Source organism: Lindgomyces ingoldianus, assembly GCF_010093535.1.
Source record: "Lindgomyces ingoldianus strain ATCC 200398 unplaced genomic scaffold BDR25scaffold_2, whole genome shotgun sequence".
Lineage (NCBI taxonomy): Eukaryota > Fungi > Ascomycota > Dothideomycetes > Pleosporales > Lindgomycetaceae > Lindgomyces > Lindgomyces ingoldianus.
In genome coordinates this window covers 1,580,235-1,597,000 of record NW_022985163.1, presented here as the reverse complement: position 1 = coordinate 1,597,000, position 16,766 = coordinate 1,580,235, and the positions used below count along the sequence as shown (strand labels likewise).

General features: G+C 43.0%; 7 protein-coding genes across 7 annotated transcripts; 4 read left to right on the top strand and 3 right to left on the bottom strand.

Annotated features, from left to right (window-relative positions):
• Positions 1-410: 410 nt before the first annotated feature.
• Positions 411-1,354, top strand: BDR25DRAFT_349045 (uncharacterized protein; the record flags this gene model as incomplete). Its single annotated transcript, XM_033694502.1, has 5 exons — positions 411-534; positions 588-874; positions 907-994; positions 1,049-1,202; positions 1,297-1,354. 5 exons carry the CDS (start codon positions 411-413, stop codon positions 1,352-1,354), a joined length of 711 nt encoding a protein of 236 aa, XP_033553992.1.
• Positions 1,355-1,431: 77 nt separating this feature from the next.
• On the bottom strand, positions 1,432-4,157 carry BDR25DRAFT_349044 (uncharacterized protein; the record flags this gene model as incomplete). The annotated part of the gene is made up of 16 exons (XM_033694501.1): positions 1,432-1,506; positions 1,546-1,591; positions 1,678-1,776; positions 1,820-1,874; positions 1,906-1,959; positions 2,001-2,142; positions 2,216-2,295; positions 2,361-2,471; positions 2,508-3,447; positions 3,505-3,554; positions 3,600-3,640; positions 3,701-3,741; positions 3,829-3,876; positions 3,948-3,996; positions 4,082-4,103; positions 4,145-4,157. The coding sequence occupies 16 exons, from the start codon at positions 4,155-4,157 to the stop codon at positions 1,432-1,434; spliced, it is 1,866 nt and encodes a 621-aa protein (XP_033553991.1).
• A 701-nt stretch (positions 4,158-4,858) lies between these two features.
• Positions 4,859-5,056, top strand: BDR25DRAFT_209555 (uncharacterized protein; the record flags this gene model as incomplete). The annotated part of the gene is made up of 1 exon (XM_033684606.1): positions 4,859-5,056. A coding segment is annotated over one exon (198 nt), but the record flags the coding sequence as incomplete, so codon positions are not given.
• A 3,020-nt stretch (positions 5,057-8,076) lies between these two features.
• BDR25DRAFT_349043 (uncharacterized protein) lies at positions 8,077-10,004 on the top strand (the record flags this gene model as incomplete). Its single annotated transcript, XM_033694500.1, has 9 exons — positions 8,077-8,140; positions 8,166-8,334; positions 8,378-8,644; positions 8,673-8,967; positions 9,060-9,344; positions 9,414-9,452; positions 9,481-9,522; positions 9,623-9,760; positions 9,789-10,004. The coding sequence occupies 9 exons, from the start codon at positions 8,077-8,079 to the stop codon at positions 10,002-10,004; spliced, it is 1,515 nt and encodes a 504-aa protein (XP_033553989.1).
• An 830-nt stretch (positions 10,005-10,834) lies between these two features.
• On the bottom strand, positions 10,835-12,266 carry BDR25DRAFT_339158 (uncharacterized protein; the record flags this gene model as incomplete). The annotated part of the gene is made up of 6 exons (XM_033693351.1): positions 10,835-10,875; positions 10,926-11,329; positions 11,388-11,456; positions 11,505-11,638; positions 11,700-11,796; positions 11,926-12,266. The coding sequence occupies 6 exons, from the start codon at positions 12,264-12,266 to the stop codon at positions 10,835-10,837; spliced, it is 1,086 nt and encodes a 361-aa protein (XP_033553988.1).
• A 1,094-nt stretch (positions 12,267-13,360) lies between these two features.
• BDR25DRAFT_390748 (uncharacterized protein) lies at positions 13,361-15,232 on the top strand. Its single transcript, XM_033698113.1, has 2 exons — positions 13,361-13,662; positions 13,746-15,232. The coding sequence occupies exons 1-2, from the start codon at positions 13,423-13,425 to the stop codon at positions 15,120-15,122; spliced, it is 1,617 nt and encodes a 538-aa protein (XP_033553987.1). The 5' UTR covers positions 13,361-13,422; the 3' UTR covers positions 15,123-15,232.
• On the bottom strand, positions 15,168-16,754 carry BDR25DRAFT_349040 (uncharacterized protein; the record flags this gene model as incomplete). Its single annotated transcript, XM_033694499.1, has 11 exons — positions 15,168-15,231; positions 15,305-15,351; positions 15,400-15,480; positions 15,515-15,533; positions 15,589-15,684; positions 15,725-15,750; positions 15,821-15,956; positions 16,025-16,180; positions 16,240-16,337; positions 16,398-16,465; positions 16,520-16,754. 11 exons carry the CDS (start codon positions 16,752-16,754, stop codon positions 15,168-15,170), a joined length of 1,026 nt encoding a protein of 341 aa, XP_033553986.1.
• Between the last annotated feature and the right edge of the window lie 12 nt (positions 16,755-16,766).

Genomic DNA, 16,766 nt, shown 5'->3' with positions numbered 1-16,766 from the left:
AAGTCTTATACACTCTATAAGTACTTTAGCTTTAGTAAGAAAAAGTAGACTATATTAGATGGCTAGAGTATAGGTGGTAAATAGGCTAGTATATAGAGTGTAAGAATTTTATATTTTAAGTAGTAGTTTTTAAAATCTTAGTTAAGATAGCTCTTATAGGTGTTTAAAATAAGTAGCGAATACACCTCTACCTGTTTTGTCTTTATATACACGTTAAAGCCTAAAACGCGCATATATTATAAAATATATCTAGATACAGAATTAGAACCTATGCTATCCTATGCTTACAGATACGTCATGTTTCTAGCCTAGGAAGCTACCTTATATTTTCAACGCTCTTTAATTAGTAAGTTCCACCCCTGAGGCAAGAGGAATACCCATGATCAAATTTAGGTCGTAATATAAGAAGCATGGGAAAGCCAGCCAACTTCGAGACCATGGAACAGACGATGAGGGACAATTTCAACTGCATTAGAATAAGGTGCGAAGCACGATTGGTACAGCAGGTAGATCGACTAGAAACGATGATTGAAGGTTAGACCCATAGCAGGAAGGAATAGCATGATCCACAACTGATTGATGTCCAGGTATGGAGGGGAAGAACGATATACTTCAAGTGGAAAGTGCGCAGAATGCCCCCAGGCTAGGCAATTACCGACTAAAAGCTGACCAGACCAGTCTAAAAAGCTATCGACAATTCTTAGAGGCCAAATTCGACAAGGATAGACACCGGCAAAACCTTGGAGTTCAAGAATTCTTGGAGACACCAATGGGAAAGCGTTGGCAAAGCGCTGGCTCTGTGGTAATTGTCCTGTCTGGCTGTAACGAACGCGGTATAGTAACTTTCGATGAATCATGGCTTTCGCCGGTAGCTGTTGACTTGACCCAAGGCTCCTTGATCTGCAGCGTATTGTTGCTTTTGGCAAGTGCGATGATGAGAAGAGCACTCCTTTCTTGAATCATATTTCAACTACTCTAAAAGAATCCAGCAGTTGTCAGAAAGGCGGATGACTAGCAGAAAATCTCATCCTCTCTCTCGGCCGACGAGACGGACAGGAAAGAATCCCTATAGGCACCCCTCTATATATTGCTAATCTTCAAGCCGAGCCTTTATTTGTCATCTTGAATCGGATGGAATTGGGTAAGATGGTGAGTGAAAGATCTCTCATTGAAGCTATGCTCCATTTTGAGAGAGAGGCAAGGTCGGAGATAAAGGGTTTCATCATTATAAGAGTAGAAATTTGGGATATCAAGAAGAAAATGCGTACAAGTAGTGTCCACCAGACGTTACTCGAGAAGTTGCAGCTTGATTAACGTCGATTATGAGGCTGAGAGCGGTCAATCCCGCCCGTAAAATTGAAAGAAGATTTTAAGGAAGCGTCACGTCCCACGATATCATCATCAAAGTTAAGCAGCCGTCCCGTGACAGCGTTATTTTGAAAAGTTCTTGAGCTTTCCACGACAATGTTCTGAGCGATTAGTAATAGATGAATTGTACAAATTGTCCTTCGATTCATATTAATTTCGTAGAGGTCCAAGCTACACAGTTGTCCTGTTCAACAACGGCCGATTTTCATTGTCTACTCTCATTCTGAACACAATTCCCGTCGCCTCTGTCTTCTTATTAGTAAGGATAGCTGTCACCTTTTATTAATGTCTATTTTGGAGACTACCCACAAGTCTGGAAAATTGCCTATGCTTTCTTCTATTACGATATCTTCGGCTGAAGAGAATTGAGGGCAATGAGGTATAACAACTTTTGACACAACAGGTCGCCTGAAAAAGCCCAGTTGTAAAGGTTATATTAGCCTTAGAGCACTTGAAGATGCGTCCTATATGGAGGAGCAAGAATTTGAATGGGATTTCAGGGGGTACTCGAGACAAACTGGAGCGCAAAATCCCCACAAGAGTTATTGTAGAAAAGATTCAGGAGAGTGATGTTAGTGGTTGCACGAGATGCTGCACCTAACGATGCCCTAGTTACTTATTAGGACTAGCACTTTCCTCATTGTGGCTAGCTCCTCTCTCGTTCAGTCTTTGGTTAGCCCAGAGCTCAATGGGCTCTTTAGACTTTAGACTAATGCTCAATATACTCGCATAGCCCACACCACCGCGATGACTTACTCTCCTATCCTCGACCCCCTACCTGCCCGCGCGAGATGGGTTTGAAGGTAAGCTGTTATCTTGCTTGTGATCATGTGCAGGTGAGAGTAACTAGCCTGGTCTCATCAAATTTGGCCGCCGAACTTATCCTAGTGGCTGCCTGTAGCCCTTGAAATACCTGGTTTCGTGCGACTGGAGAAGTCATGTGATTGATTTTTCCAGGTTGGCTTCTTGGCGCTATTCGTAAAGTTAAGGACTGGCCGGTAAGACGGGTACATGTGAACGAATACATAGTGGAATATCAATATTGATGCCTAGTGCCCACGGTCTGTGGAATCTGCCCTTTTCGTAACCCAAGCCATTCATTTCTTTTCACCTGCGAAACCTTGTCTTACTCTCCCAACTCACGGCTTCAATAGTGAAATACGTCCTGCTCACCCAGTCTAGGACAAATCTTCGCTTTCGAAGATGAATTCCTCTCCTGAATGGCTTCGATGCTATCCACAGAAGGTGTATCCATAGTAGCATACTGAAATGTTCCCTCAATGTTCCTGAAAGCGAGCCCTGCCAATTCACGACAACTTTCTTTGCGTTAAAGTAGTTCCGAGATGGGGGAGGCGGTAAAATCTTCACCCGACACTTCTTGGCCAGAAGGGGCAGTGTTCGCTCTCTAGCCCAGAGAGTTGAAAGAATTTGGCGGAGCATATGTTCATAGACCGGTACGCTGTTCATATTAACGAGAGGACTGCCGTCATCGTGGATCATGAGCGTAAGCGTATCCGCATAAATTCTAAAGAGTGGGGAGATATAGTCCGGAATATACGTCCTTATCTTCTTCCTGTACGCGGGTTGCAAGACGGCGCGGGGGATTGCTACGACTAAATCTTGTACTACTCCGTTCTTGGTGACTGCTGAAATGTTGAGCGGATGATTGGGAAACCTCTTTCGCCAATGCGTGTTCACTAGCGAAATGATTGGCTGCGCGGGCATTGATTCCATCTCTATTTTGACCTGGCGGCAACTCAGGAGAAGGTGGTCCCAGGTCGAGAGTGAATTGTTGTCGCGCTCATGGATCATGGACGAGGCGAAGACGTACATGAAGATCATGTGCCGTATCTCAAGAGGGAGAGTGAGGAAGAGTGACTGGGGCTGAGGCAATACTCTTGTCCTGGAGCCGAAGAACTTGACCAAGATTTTCTTGATACTTTTCCATTGGAAGAATCGTCGGTATTGGGCTTTCTTTGTGGGTCGAGGCATGCAAAGGCTGAGTCCCCGTTCTGGACGCGAGCTTTGGGACTGTTCGGGTACCCTTGGTGTTGTCATGCTAGCCCCAGATTCAGGTCGCTATTTCATGGTGATAAGAAACTCAGGCTGGGCTCCGTTGCTTCAATGCAGATATACAATACTCATTCGATAATCTGGAAGAAAATTAGAGCTACTAGGAATCATAACTCAACCAGGGAAGGATCAAGGGATGCTTTGTAGGATGATTCCACACAACCCCAAAAGATTGTAGATAAACACGGCTGGGAAAACGCTATTCTTCGAGACGGGCTTATTGAGGTGGCCTTATAACGTTAAACAGAGGAGTGCTGACATGTCAAGGGCGGTGAGGGACCGTGCGTGATAATAAGCGGCCTAAATACGCAAGCGAAAGTAGAACATGGCCCGTGCACTGCCCTAAAACACAAACCAACAGAAAAGACTTTCTTTCTAAGGCGAAACTTCGCCATGCTCTTTGCCCACTAGCTTATCAAGGATAGTTTGGCTCAACTAAGAGATATGTTTCAAGTACAACCACTACTAGTAGTAGTGAAAGTAGGCTCATGCTAGGATATATAAACAAGAGTAGAGTTTGACGGCAGCCTGTCAGATTGAAGCACTGTTTCTGGGCTTCCTGAGATGAATGATGGGTTTGGATATGATGTATGGGATGATGATTCATTGTATTTATTTATCGATCCTTTTTCTGCTCTACTCGTGTTGCTCGGCTTTTTGTTCTGCCGATCCGAGTCCCTCGCGCACTAGCCCTATGCGCGACCAGCTTGCAACATGCTGCAATTTGCTGCAAAATGCTGTAACATGCTGCAATTTGCTGCAATTTGCTGCAAAATGCTGCAAAATGCTGTAGCATGCTGCAATTTGCTGCAAAATCCTGCAATTTGCTGCAACATGCAGCAATTTGCAGCAACATACTGTTCGAGCTTATTGCTCGTACTATGTAGCAGCTTTCGTCAAGCGTTCCTCCTGTCTTGACAGTAGGTGCGCATATCTGACACAGCCAGGTCTCCATCATCGTGTAGGTAGGCTAGCTCTATTTTATGCTACATTACACCTGTACTAGCGTTAGGATAAGGAGTGGTAAGAGATGAAGCTCGCATAGCATTACGGATGCGAAGACGTTAGCGTGTTTGCTTGGCTCTTGGTGCGATCATCTATTGTGTGCAAAAATCGGGAAATTTCTTGGCGTTCCTCGGATCTTTTTTTCCCCCACCAAAATTGTATGGGAGATCAGAATCTTAATAGAATTCCTGATATATTAATAAATAACAATTAGATTAGCCCTAGGTAGGTTAAAGCCTTTAGTTTGTATAAAGAAGCGCCTATACTAACTTTTTTAAGAGTAACAACGCGTTTGTTTACAATGTATCGCGCTTATAGCGTCTCTATCCTTCCTAGCTGGCCCTAATCACCCTAATATCTTAAACTAAGCACCTAAGGGCTTAATAATTGCGTTTATATAAACATCTGTTAGTTTCTCCTGCTTAGATGGCTTAGAACTGCAATTGCTAATTATAAAAGTTGTTCTCTTTACATAGTTTATAATGTAGAGAATAATCTTAAGGCTTATAGCAGTGTTTATAAGCCACCTACTATAAAGCTTAGGAGACCTTCTAAAATTAGTAATAAAGATAGTAAAGCTCTGTTTAAGAAGTTAATCTGCAGCAGATAAAGATACTAGAACAAATAAGCCTATTAGCTATAGATAAAAAGAGGTGTAAAGGTTAATAAATCTACAATCTCCTGTTACCTTACCTAGCATAGATAGAGTAGGCGTACCTTACAGCCTTTTTTATAGGCTTATAATAAGGAGCTTTAAAAGCTCTACTATTACTCTTTTTATTAGTTTATATAAGATAATTTAGTGTTTTTTAATAAGTCTATTTTTAATAAAAAAACTAGCTAGCAGCATAAGGCTTATAGGCCTGTAGGCTATAAAAGTTAATATACTTAGGATATAAGGCGCAGGAAGACGTAGGCTATTCTTTTAGCCTATATAGTAAATAGATACCTGCCTTGTATAAAGGTAAAAGAAGGATATTTTAATTATAAAGAGTTTATTAATTAAATTAAGCAGCGCTTTTTTTTTTTACTTTAAGCAACTTATAGGACCTAGCTTATAGTTATAGTCCTTAATAACATCTTAATTTATTAGAATAAAGCTGTTATAACTATTTTTAAGGCTACTAGCTATGTTATTTGTTTTCTTTTACTATACTTGCTTAACTATAATTTTATTAAGTTAACCTTTAAAGTATTAAAGGCATAAATTAAAAAAAACTATTTATACTATTAGTAGTAGTATATAAGCTTTAGCTTGTTTTTTAAGGACATAATTAAAAGCAGTAAGTGTAATTATTTTACTAGAAAACACTTTACATACACTACTAGAGGGTTATATATAGAGCTAGAGAAGCTTAATTAGGTAAGAGCTAAAATTAGCGCTTAATAGGGTTATAATATAGATTCTTAGGATAACAGAGACTATAAAGATATTAAGTTATAAAATAATAAAACATTAAACTTTAATTAACCTTATTTAGCTACTAAAAACTCTATGTTTATTAAAATTTTAAGTCTATTAAATTTTTTTCTTAGCACTTAATCTTTGCCTTATTACTTTATAGATATTTAATAGTTTTTAAGTAGTTTAATATTTAAGTTTAAATTAATAAAGCTTATTATAAAAATAACATACTATTTTATTTTTTTTAACTTAAATAGAGCTTTTACTGCTACTATATATAATTTACTCTAAGAGATTAACATCTTTTTAAGATCTTTTAATGTCTACTTTTACTTTATTACTACATCTTTTGCCTATATATAGTTTTTATAATTTTTAACTAGTTATTGTTTAATAAGCTAGTTAAAAAACTTCTTTACTAACACCTATAAGTTATTCTTTCTACTACTAGTAATAAGGCTTAAGCTTAAAATAGGTATAGGTTGTGTAGAAGTTTCTAAGTAAAAAGCAGCTATTAAAAAAGTAAAAAGTAGATAAAGTATATTTAAAAATAGAAACAGCAGATTTCTTAGACCTAACATATTATAGTTAGTTAATTAAAACTGCTGCTAAAGCTGCTACTGTTAAAAAGCTTGCTTTTTTATTTTCTAAGCTTTTTACTATTTATTAGCTACTTTTTTTATAGCTTATAGTTTTTCTTAGATCTTATATTTTTTAGCTACTTTTATTATCTTTTTAAGCTTATTTTTATTGCTTAAGAATAATAAGAAGCTATAACACTTTTTTTTTTACTTATTATGTAAGTTTACTTTTAGCTAGTTCTTTATTAAAGTTTACTAGTATTATATAAGCTTTATTAGTAGCTAATTTATATATACTTAGCTTTTAAAAATTACCTAAGCTTATAACTCTAAATTAGCGTCTTTTATAGTAAAGTGCTTATAAGTAGCCTAGTAAACATAGTAAAAGTGCTTAAAGTTATTATAAGTTAATACTTAGCACTTTTATATATAAAAGATCTAACTCTAGCTATTAATACTAGTAGTAAGATCTTAGATCTTTTAATAAGTATAATTCTTATTTAATAGCTACTATGTGCGCTAGGGCAACTTTTCTTTATAGCCTAGAGTAATAAGAGGATTAGATAAAGGCTTATTTACTAACTAGTTACATAAAAAGGCTTTTATTATTACTTTATATATAAGCTTTACTTTTACCTTAATATTTACCTTATCTGCGCCTTTAAGGCGCCTTATATAGTGTTTAATGCTAGAGAACAGCCTTTATTTTTTACTAAGCTTAAAGTCCTCTATTATTTAGAGCTGCTAGCTAGCCCCCTGCTTGTTAGCCCTATATTAAATAGTATGTAAGGTAATATAGAAATCTTAAGCCTTTATATGCTTTTATATAAAAGAGCTTTTAATTATAGCATTAACCTAATCTTTTACCTACAAAAGTAAGAAAAATGCTTAAGAAATAACTTTATCTACTAGCCTACTATTAGCCTTATTACTGTTTACGCGCACTAAATATTATATAGTAACATTAAACTCTACTATTTAATTAGGGGGGGAAGACTCTCTAGCAGCTACAGGAGCAAGAGTAGGCTAAGATAAGATAAAAGTTAGAAAGAAGCTTTTTAGCAGTAAAAAAAGGTTATCTTTAAGTATATTAGATAAAGTATTAGGCTTAGAGTAATAAGTAGGAACTATAGGAATAGCTTTTTACTAAGTTAGAGTAAAAGAAGTAGATTGTTTAGTTACTTTTACTGCTTTTTAAAGTGCAGGCTTACTCTTAGTAGGCGCTAGAATATTATAAGCTTTTTTTACTTTACTTTTACTATTAAGTTAACTTATAACACGCTAACTTTAGTTTAGTACTACTAGCAGTTTTCTTACGCTTGCTTAATAGGCCCTGTGCCCTTACATATGTAAAATAGGCTAGTAGGTTGCTACTAAGGTTAATTTAACATGTTTAGGTAGCTAGGGCTGCTCTAGCCTTCTGTTTTAGGCCTATTGTTGTTCTGTTACTTTAAAAATTAAGCTAAGAGTAGTATTTTTATATAAACTTAAAGCTTTAACTTACTAATAATATTTAAGAAAGATTTATTAATATATTAGAAATTCTATTAAGATTGTAATCTTCTATGCAATTTTAGTAAGGAAAAAAAAGATCTAAGGAACGCTAAGAAATTTCCTGATTTTTGCACATAATAGATGTGACTAATGGCGGAGCTTGCCGAGCGGTTCCGTCACATGATGTGCGAGACCAAGGCTTCTGTGTGGTGGAGTGGAAGGCGCTCCATCGATGCCAGGTTTGATATTAGTATTACCGGATATTGAGCAATATAATGGCATGGTCGGTCATGGTGTTTGGATTCCAGGTAAACTACGATACGATATCTGCATTCCTGGTGATTTCACCTTGGTCACCAAGTTTATCCATGCCGACCAACAACAAACAGTTAGAATTTTCGAAATCAGGTCTTTCCTTGCTAATCTCCTCGGTATAAACGATAGTATCGAGCGTAGCTGCTGAGAATTCGACATGGGCGGGCATGCTAGTTTACAGTGCAACACCCTCGGGCCGTCCTTGGGACATGGGGAAACGCAAGCGGCTCAGAATTCCGCGATCTCCAGTGAGGCCCACGCTACAGCTCATCAAATCCATTACTGATACGAATATGGGGCCAGCTGCTGCAATATCTTGCACTCTTTATCTAAAGCAACGACAGAAGAGGGATAGAAAGGCTCTAGGGAAGCCTACGCAGAAAGAAGCTGCTAGTTGTTCAATGTAGCTGCACGTTATCCATCCCGGCAAGCTCCTTTATTTGGATGGCAAAACTGATTGTGCACGTTAAATATTCAGAAGAAATACGTATACAGACGTTTCAAATTCTCTCGGATCCACCTACACAAGCGAACGTCGAAGCACCGGTCAAGGGCAATCCGAGTAAATTTACCGGATATCATAGCATCATGGTACAAGATCCTGACCTATGCGCTTTCTTTCGAAAGTTCAGGCGAGGTTCCAAAGAACCCATGGGAGGAACTCCCGCGACCGACAATACATATTTCTCTCGACGGGTTAACGAACGCTCCACAGATCCATCCCAGGTGAACTTCTAAGTCTCTTCTCAGCTAAATAATGTCGCCCAATGTCGTCGACTACACTCCCGGTACTTTGCGTTCCCAGGATCGCGTAATAGAGTACGTCAATCACCAAGTTATGGAAGGAACCCTCCATGGGTCCAGTCCACTCACCCCTCTGCAAAGCGGAGTTGGTATCATATGAGCCCGCCCCCCACCCTGATTTGTCTCATATCCAGAATGTGAAGGATCACGCCAACGGTGCCTCACCTGATGATCTGATCTACACGCTCCAACGCTCTTCGCCGAGATCTCTCCCGCATTGTAAATCAGGAGCATCATATATAGTATGCACGATCGATTTCCGAAAACACCACTGGAGCTTGCAATATTCTCCTATCATGGTAAGGACACAATACAGACAGGAGCTTTTATAATACGGACCACGACAGGTATGATAATACCTTGAACAGTTTTCCCTGAAAGGAGCAGTTCTGGAGAACCTCCTCGCTGTTTAACTTAGCCTGCAACATCACTTAGACATGGAGAATTCATGGAAACTTTACTACGCTCTATCTGGGAGTTTGCAATGGTGTTACAAGCTGAAGACTAGTGGCTTTAGGCAAGCTTTGCTATGTTATTAAACCCAGTTTGAAAGGTGGCGCAAACCCCGATTCAATAGTGCACATTTCAAAATCTTCTTAAGCGGAGGGCATATCGCCACCGTGGGCCAGCTGCATATGCCAGAGCCGAAGTGGTCATTTTAAGAGGCGAATTCGCAAGTCCGTTAATAGCCGCTATCCTTGGAGTTCCTCGAGAAGTCATCGAGCTTTTGAAGAATTAATGAGATAGCGGCGGATCTTGGGCTCATCAGGAAGGACCTTGTCTGGATGGGAGGTCGTACTTGGCTACTACAAACATTGATCGGGCTTCATTCATTCTGCATGATTGCCCGAAGCGTCTTCGCGAGAGCTCATGTGGCGGTACTTCCGCCGTTGCACGAACTTAGAAGCGGAACTTTAATGGCTGTGAGACCGAGTGGTGCATATGGTGCAAATACCTAACCAACATCCAGAGGTAATTCCTGTAACATTGCTAGATGATGTAAATAGGGAGAACAGCCTATCAGGAACGGATATTTGTGACCCACTGATCGAATCCTACGTGCTCACTTTCGCTTTCCTGCAATCCCGATATCATCTGGTCTGGCAACTAGCAGAATCTGAAATGACTAAAGTAGTAGAGAGCTTTCTCCACTAGATGATATCTTCCGACGCCGATGCCTCCCCCACAACCATACTAATTTTACAATGCTCGACAGTTATCAAGCAGGCGGTCGAGTCGAGGGTCTCGATGCTAAGTCTAGGTCATGGTCCGGACATATGTTCGGGTCTCCGGAACCAGAGAAGGTAGTAGCCTTGGCGAGATGTAGGGAGGGAGCCCACGTGGTAACGATGTCGTATTGTTGGTCAGCAAGACAAGGGCATTTGAAAGGTCACTTGATCATTCAATTTAACTGGAGAAGAGCCAGTTTAATTAGATGAGTAGGAGCTAAATCAGTACGAGTCACGGACATGAGGAACATGGTCCACCTGTCGCTTGGTAACAAGTGGTATTGCGATCTAACTACAGGCCCACGAGCATGCCAATGAATGCACCCCGTGTATATTGAATGTGACTCTACGGCTATGACGATCTTGATGGAGTTTGAGGACTAATAAACCGGGATCCGTCGATCCGGAAATCGAATAGAAGGAGCAAAGGAGGAAAACTAATTACTTCCCCTTCTGGAAGAGAATCGGACTCCGCCACGAACAATCCAATCAACGAGTGTGCTCATAGTGAAATCGGTCCAGAGTCCTAACTCATTCTCCATTCTCACCCCCTGACCACTTTACATTGGCCCCATATCTAATCCTGGGAGCTGAGAAATCCCTGCCGACTTGTTAGAATAGCCTAACCTGTTTGAGAGTAGGGTAACTTACAGCCATCATGGTCCTCCTTGACAACGGGCTTCACAGCACACTTCTTCGCACTGTCGACAGCTTGAGTCTTGAGGCTGGCACAAGAGGCACCCATACAGCCAGAGGTATCCATAGCCTTCTGGAGAGAGTCGGCCTTCCATCCGAAAACGTAATCAGCATGCTGGCCGTATCCGGTGTTGTCTCCAGTACTCAGGTAGAATGGGTTGCTGCCATCCGCGGGCCAGTCTGCCTTGTTGTTGAAGGCTGTAGTATCCCAGACAACCTCAAGCATGAGCTGTGGGATCCTGACTGGGTGGGTTGATGGGCAGTTGCCTCCTAGGCTTAGGAAAGTGGCGGGACCCGAAGTGGGATAGGCAACGTGGTCCTTGTGATTCGGGCTGTCGAGATTCTTGCCATCCCAGCAACTATACTTGCTGTTAGTACTACTGTAGAGTTAGGGGAGCATGGATATAGGAGGCTTACGTCGGGAAAAGGATATTGGAGCGGATACCACCTTTGCAAGGCCCGGTCGGGAAGGTTTCAGTATCGAGCCTGTATTCATTGTTAACTAAAGCATCGCGAATGGTGTGGGGAACTAACTTGGCGTCCTGGCAAGGGGCGGCGACATCACCTCCAAAGTTTGGACCCGTATAGCAACGGAAGCAGTTCTGCCTCTTCATTGAAGCACCCTTAGATGTGCGCAGTGTGGCATCGCCACTGAGCATGCGGAAACCCTAGAGATGGTGGTCAATACCAGAATAATACACGTCCATCAGAATTCCACGTTGAACTTACTGGCTTGAAGGCAGTGATCTTGCCGGGTTGAGCAGAGACGTAGTACACAAGGATACCGTCCTTCATTGTGTTGCTGAACTTGTCGTTGAATTGTAGTCTGAAAAAGATTCAGTGAGTGGAAGAATAGACATTAAATGAAACCGATGGCACGGATCGGAACCGTCTTCAATAACTCCCAGGGATCATCTCCACAAACAACAAAGAAAGAAAATCTCGTCTCACTTACGCAGCGCCGCCCTGAGGAACACGCTTGTAGGTACCGTTGCGGGCCTTGAAGTACACGTTTGCCGTCCAGTAGTTGGAGAGATCGTCGGCGAATGCGCAGGTAGTACACGAAGCACCAGTTGAGACATCGCCCGTCGTCATCGTAGCATTAAATGAGTTTCCTCCCACAATCTGGTGGACATGTGGGGAAGGGATAGAGCCAGGGTTGACGAGGGGGTCAAGTCTGTCGATAACAACCTGGGGGCATCCAAATCGCAGCATGGTCGTGCTGCCTTGACGCTTTTCCGCCTGGGGCAGAGCCTCGGCAATCGCCGCAAGGGCGAGGATAGTAGCCTTAAGCATAGTGAGGGAACTTGAGGTCGCAGGAATGGGAAGGATGTGGAGCAGAGGGGCAGCGGGTTGGGGCTGGAGGGCACACCCTTTTGAACAAAATCAAGACCCACAGGGGGGCGTTGACCATCCCTTTCCACCTTCCATCCAACTGCCGTCGTTCTATGGCAAGTAGAAATGCCGAATCTTGGGGATAATATGGTAGGTTGTCAATACTTCGTCCGGTACCCAAATTGGGTAACTCGCTTGGTCGTGACGCACCCTATCAACAATCTGCCGCTTATATGCCCATATGGTCTTACCCTTGTACCCCACAAAACCTAAATGAAACCTCCCACTTCGGTTTGTTTTAATAATTTTATCCATTTACCCCACAGAAACTTCATTACGATACCCCGGGCGTTTAACGAGGAATATTCGAAAGGAAGGATGTTTGTATATGCGCGAAGCTCTAAGCGCTAAGGGAGGCGATCTTTTAAAAACCACTAATACCTTGGTTATGCTCCATGATCCCCTGTTGCCCGGTGCGATAGTCAGGTCCAAAGTTTGGGCTCTGATCGTCCCCGGACATTTCACAAAAGAGTTGTCGGTCGAGTGGGAGAACTAGCGCTGATAAATTTCGAAGCATCTCGCCGCTGGTCTCTCTGGGGCAATCGAGTCGCAAAATCAACGTCGCCCTGCAACAAAGGAGTGAAAAATCTAGCAGCGATCAGAAGGAAACCAAAGAGTCGCGGAGGCTCTTCAAATTTCACGAGGCGGTTAAGTATTTTCGATTTTGGAAATATGATGTGTATCACTAGGGGAGATAATTTGCGATCAAGATTTCGAACCTTCAGTTGAGCGAGACAACCACCAGGCGCCGCTAAACGGGGCTTGCACCGGTGCAGAAGTGCAGGAGGAACGCCATGGAATTCTCATAGCAAGAAGTCGATGGAAGTTATTCGGTGTTCTCAAAGATGCGCCGTTGACGGAGTGGCTACTCGCGGCTTACTAGGCAATCACAAGGTTGCAAGTGGCGAATCACGTGTCGTTGATTTCACCGTCGCACCGCCAAGATGTTAGCTCATTAGCTCTCCCTTTACCTCTATGAAACACCCCGACCATCCCGTGATTCCATCTCCGCTGCGACGATATCTTGCCTGACATCGTGGGGCTGCACTAAGAGAGAATGGTGCACAGAAACAATGGCCGCAAGCGGGCCCGACAAGAACTAGGAGAGGGAAATGGTGATGAGCTCAATTCAGACATCAGTTCTTCACCGGTTGGCTTTTCACCACCAGCGCAGTCTGTGCCACCAGCCACACCCCAATTGCCTCTGCTCGCGCAGCCTGCCGGTCAAGCTAATCGCGTCTTGGCAACAATGAGTTGGAGCTTTCAGCCCACGGCTCCACCAAATCAGCAGCAAGCGGTCAGTAAGCCTCGGGTTATTTGTACCTATTGGTTTTTTTTTTGTTTTTTTTTTCAAAAAAAAAGGTGGCTGAATGAGCGTAGCAAACAAGGTGGAATGATTCTTTGATGGGACACACGCCGCCGTCTGAACCATACAATCCTCAGCTCATGAGCAGGAACTATCACATCACTTGGGGCGACAATTCTTGGAGTAACACCAATTTCCTGCCCCAATCTGTGCCTATCTACGATTTCCCGGAGCCTACCGACCCTTGGGCGAACGTTTCTCTCTACGACCAGCCTGTTGACGGACCTTCTTTTGGAGTTAATCGTTACTTTGAAGGCTTCACAGAACCTGAGTGGTTCCACTGCCCCGGCTCTTTTATGTCCTCCAGCAATAAATACGAAAAATCTGGGTTGAACCCATCATACGATACTGGGGCAGACACCATGCCAGACACGATCCCAGATTTAGCATATAGGGATCCTCACGGTCCTTTGAAGACTTCATCCGACTTGGGTAATAATGCAATTGCGATGTATCAGGTTATGCCTGAGGCGAGAATGTCAACCATTCGACAGCCAGATGCGGCGTACGCTGGAGCGCCGCCATCAATAACTGCGGATGAAGAATTAGCACTCAAACTGCAGGAGGAAGAATTTTCGCAGGAGGTGACTCCATCACCAAAAATCCGCATGGTCAATTTCGCAGCAACCCGAACCTTGGGGTCATGGGAAAAGCTACCTTGGGAACTCAAGCTGCCCCTTCTAGAGCAATGCCTAAAACTCGACATTCCTCTTACGCCGAAGAACATCAAGAAACTCAAAGACATTCATCTGGACCCGTTCTTGAAAGTGTCCACAGAGTATGCGAAGGAAGCTGAGCAGGTGTTTTACGAGTGTAATGAACTCAGGCTGCAGCCCATGCCTTGCGATAGCGATCCGCTCACGCAAACCGTCCGCAAGCTTGAAATATCGTTTCCTCACCCAGATATGAGGGTCAACATCTTCGTCAAGCGGCTCGAATTCCATGGATGCCCGAAGCAAACAGACGAACAAGTGTCAAAGGCTGACAATGGTAGATGGGGTTCAAGTTTCGTCCAAGTCAAACCACCTCGATATACTGCAGCTGAATGGGATGCGAAGCGGGAGAACGACAATTGGCACTACCTTAAGCAGATCACCAACGGTAAGTATGGGTTCCAGAAGCTAGAGTTAGTCAAGGTATTCTTCGAGCCGAAACCGATGCGGATGCAGTCTATCTTGTGGAGGTGGCGAGTTGTGATTGAGGTTGGGAGTCGTGAGTTGGTATTCGAGAATGAGATGAAGGACTGGGAGGGTGCACTGGAGGCAGTGATCAAGGAAATGGCGCTCCCATCACCTGATTCTGGACAACCTTGCTTCATCCTGGTCAGGAGGGAAGATGCGAAGACCAACTTGGTGCAGTTCGGCAAGGAGCTGGATGGTTTCAATGATTAATCTCAGGACCAAGTGGTGCATTCAAGGGCTTCTAAGATTCCCTGCTCAGAAAGTTGATGATTCGTAGCCAGAGTTGATAATAGGCTTGAGAGGCTTCGCTTGCCCCCGACTACCGCATTGTAGGATGGGAGATGCCAGTTGTCCATACGCTTAGGTAGTATATACATAGAATGTAACCCCACCAGCCGTTCACTAAACCCGTGTTGGGTATGCCGAGTGTCGCAGAAAACTCAAGACATCAAGACTTCTTCTTACAATAACTGATTCAAAATTCCACTTCCAACACTCCTTCTAATCCCTGTCGTCTAGCAAGGCTTATTGGTGCAACAAAGTCGATGAGTTTCACGAAGGAGATCTTCTGTAAGCAGATTACTTTCCTTTATAAGGGCAACCTCAGCCACATCCAGGCACCTTTCAATATAAACGAGGTCAAATGGTGACGTTACCACTACCTGCTAGAGTTCACAGCCAGTATGTCATGCGTTTGGATTTCAACACATTGAGCCATAGACGTGGCCGTACCTCAAATGCCTGTGCGGTCCAGGCTAAGAGGCCGACGAATCTCGCATCTGGTGAGCTGGGATTCTAGGAGCTAGAGGTACTGCGGATAGCTTTTGAATTTCGAGCCCTTCAGGTATTGTCATCATGAATACTATATACGGTATGTTAAAGGAGGTAGCGCCGATGAACTTTCCCACGAGTTGAGAGATTCTAGTGCTACAGCATGAGTGTGTGGAAAATTGGAGGTAATCATCCTGGAGATAGCTGAGTGCTGTGGTCTGCTTTGCCAAGGTTGTCATGTTGGTACCGGGAAATGCTCCAAAGCCTGCTAACCTTGAACCCGGATGAGCCAGTTGGGTAGGAAGCAAGATCAGCGATATTAAAGTTTTAAAATGGGAGACGAGCTAGCTGATCGAGACCGTGCGTTTTCGCTGGACGGTTGGTATGGCTGAGATTGAAAAGCATACTGGATTATTAAGTGCATTGGTTGACTTTGGGTGATATTCGATGTGTTCAACTTCAAGTTCCCACCCCTCTGGAGTTTACCACCACCACTACTAAAACAGGTCGTTCGAACTTAAAAAGTAGGTCAGTATGCATCTATTCTGGAGTTAACTTTATCAGATACTTGACCGTATCTGAAGCCTCGCAGTCGCGACCAACTCTTTTCACTTGAATTGCCCCTTCTTCGCCTGTAGCATAATGTTTGCCTCCCTCACCACCCGAATGAATTTCCTCTGGACCCTCTCATTTGTAGCATTTCTTTCTCCAAACTATAGCATTGAGGATCTCTGTCGTTGCCGGTTGAGGGAAGGTCTCGTTAAAGTGTTCGAATCCGAAAACTGAAACACGCACCTCTTGGGAAAGAAGTTTATAGAAACCTCTATGCAAGACACCAATAACATGTTTACTACCTTTGGTATGGTTAATGAGCTCTTTGAGTGACATACTGGAGATGGGAGGAGGGTGGTAGGCATCGTTCCAATAGTCAAAGATGAGGCCTAGTTCGAGGTGATCAACAAATTGAGCTACTGCGAGTGGGGGAAAGAGGATCCGAGGCGTCAATCGCAACCTCCGCGTTAAGATGACTTGTTTCGTGCCATGGAAAACTTGAAGTGCAAGTTCGCCCATCTGACGAGAAAT

Bases quoted from the DNA above. Each gene is read 5' to 3' on its own strand.
- BDR25DRAFT_390748 (XM_033698113.1), top strand. From the start codon at position 13,423: ATGGTGCACAGAAACAATGGCCGCAAGCGGGCCCGACAAGAACTAGGA. The intron at 13,663-13,745 runs GTCAGTAAGCCT...GAATGAGCGTAG, and splicing joins CACCAAATCAGCAGCAAGCG to CAAACAAGGTGGAATGATTC.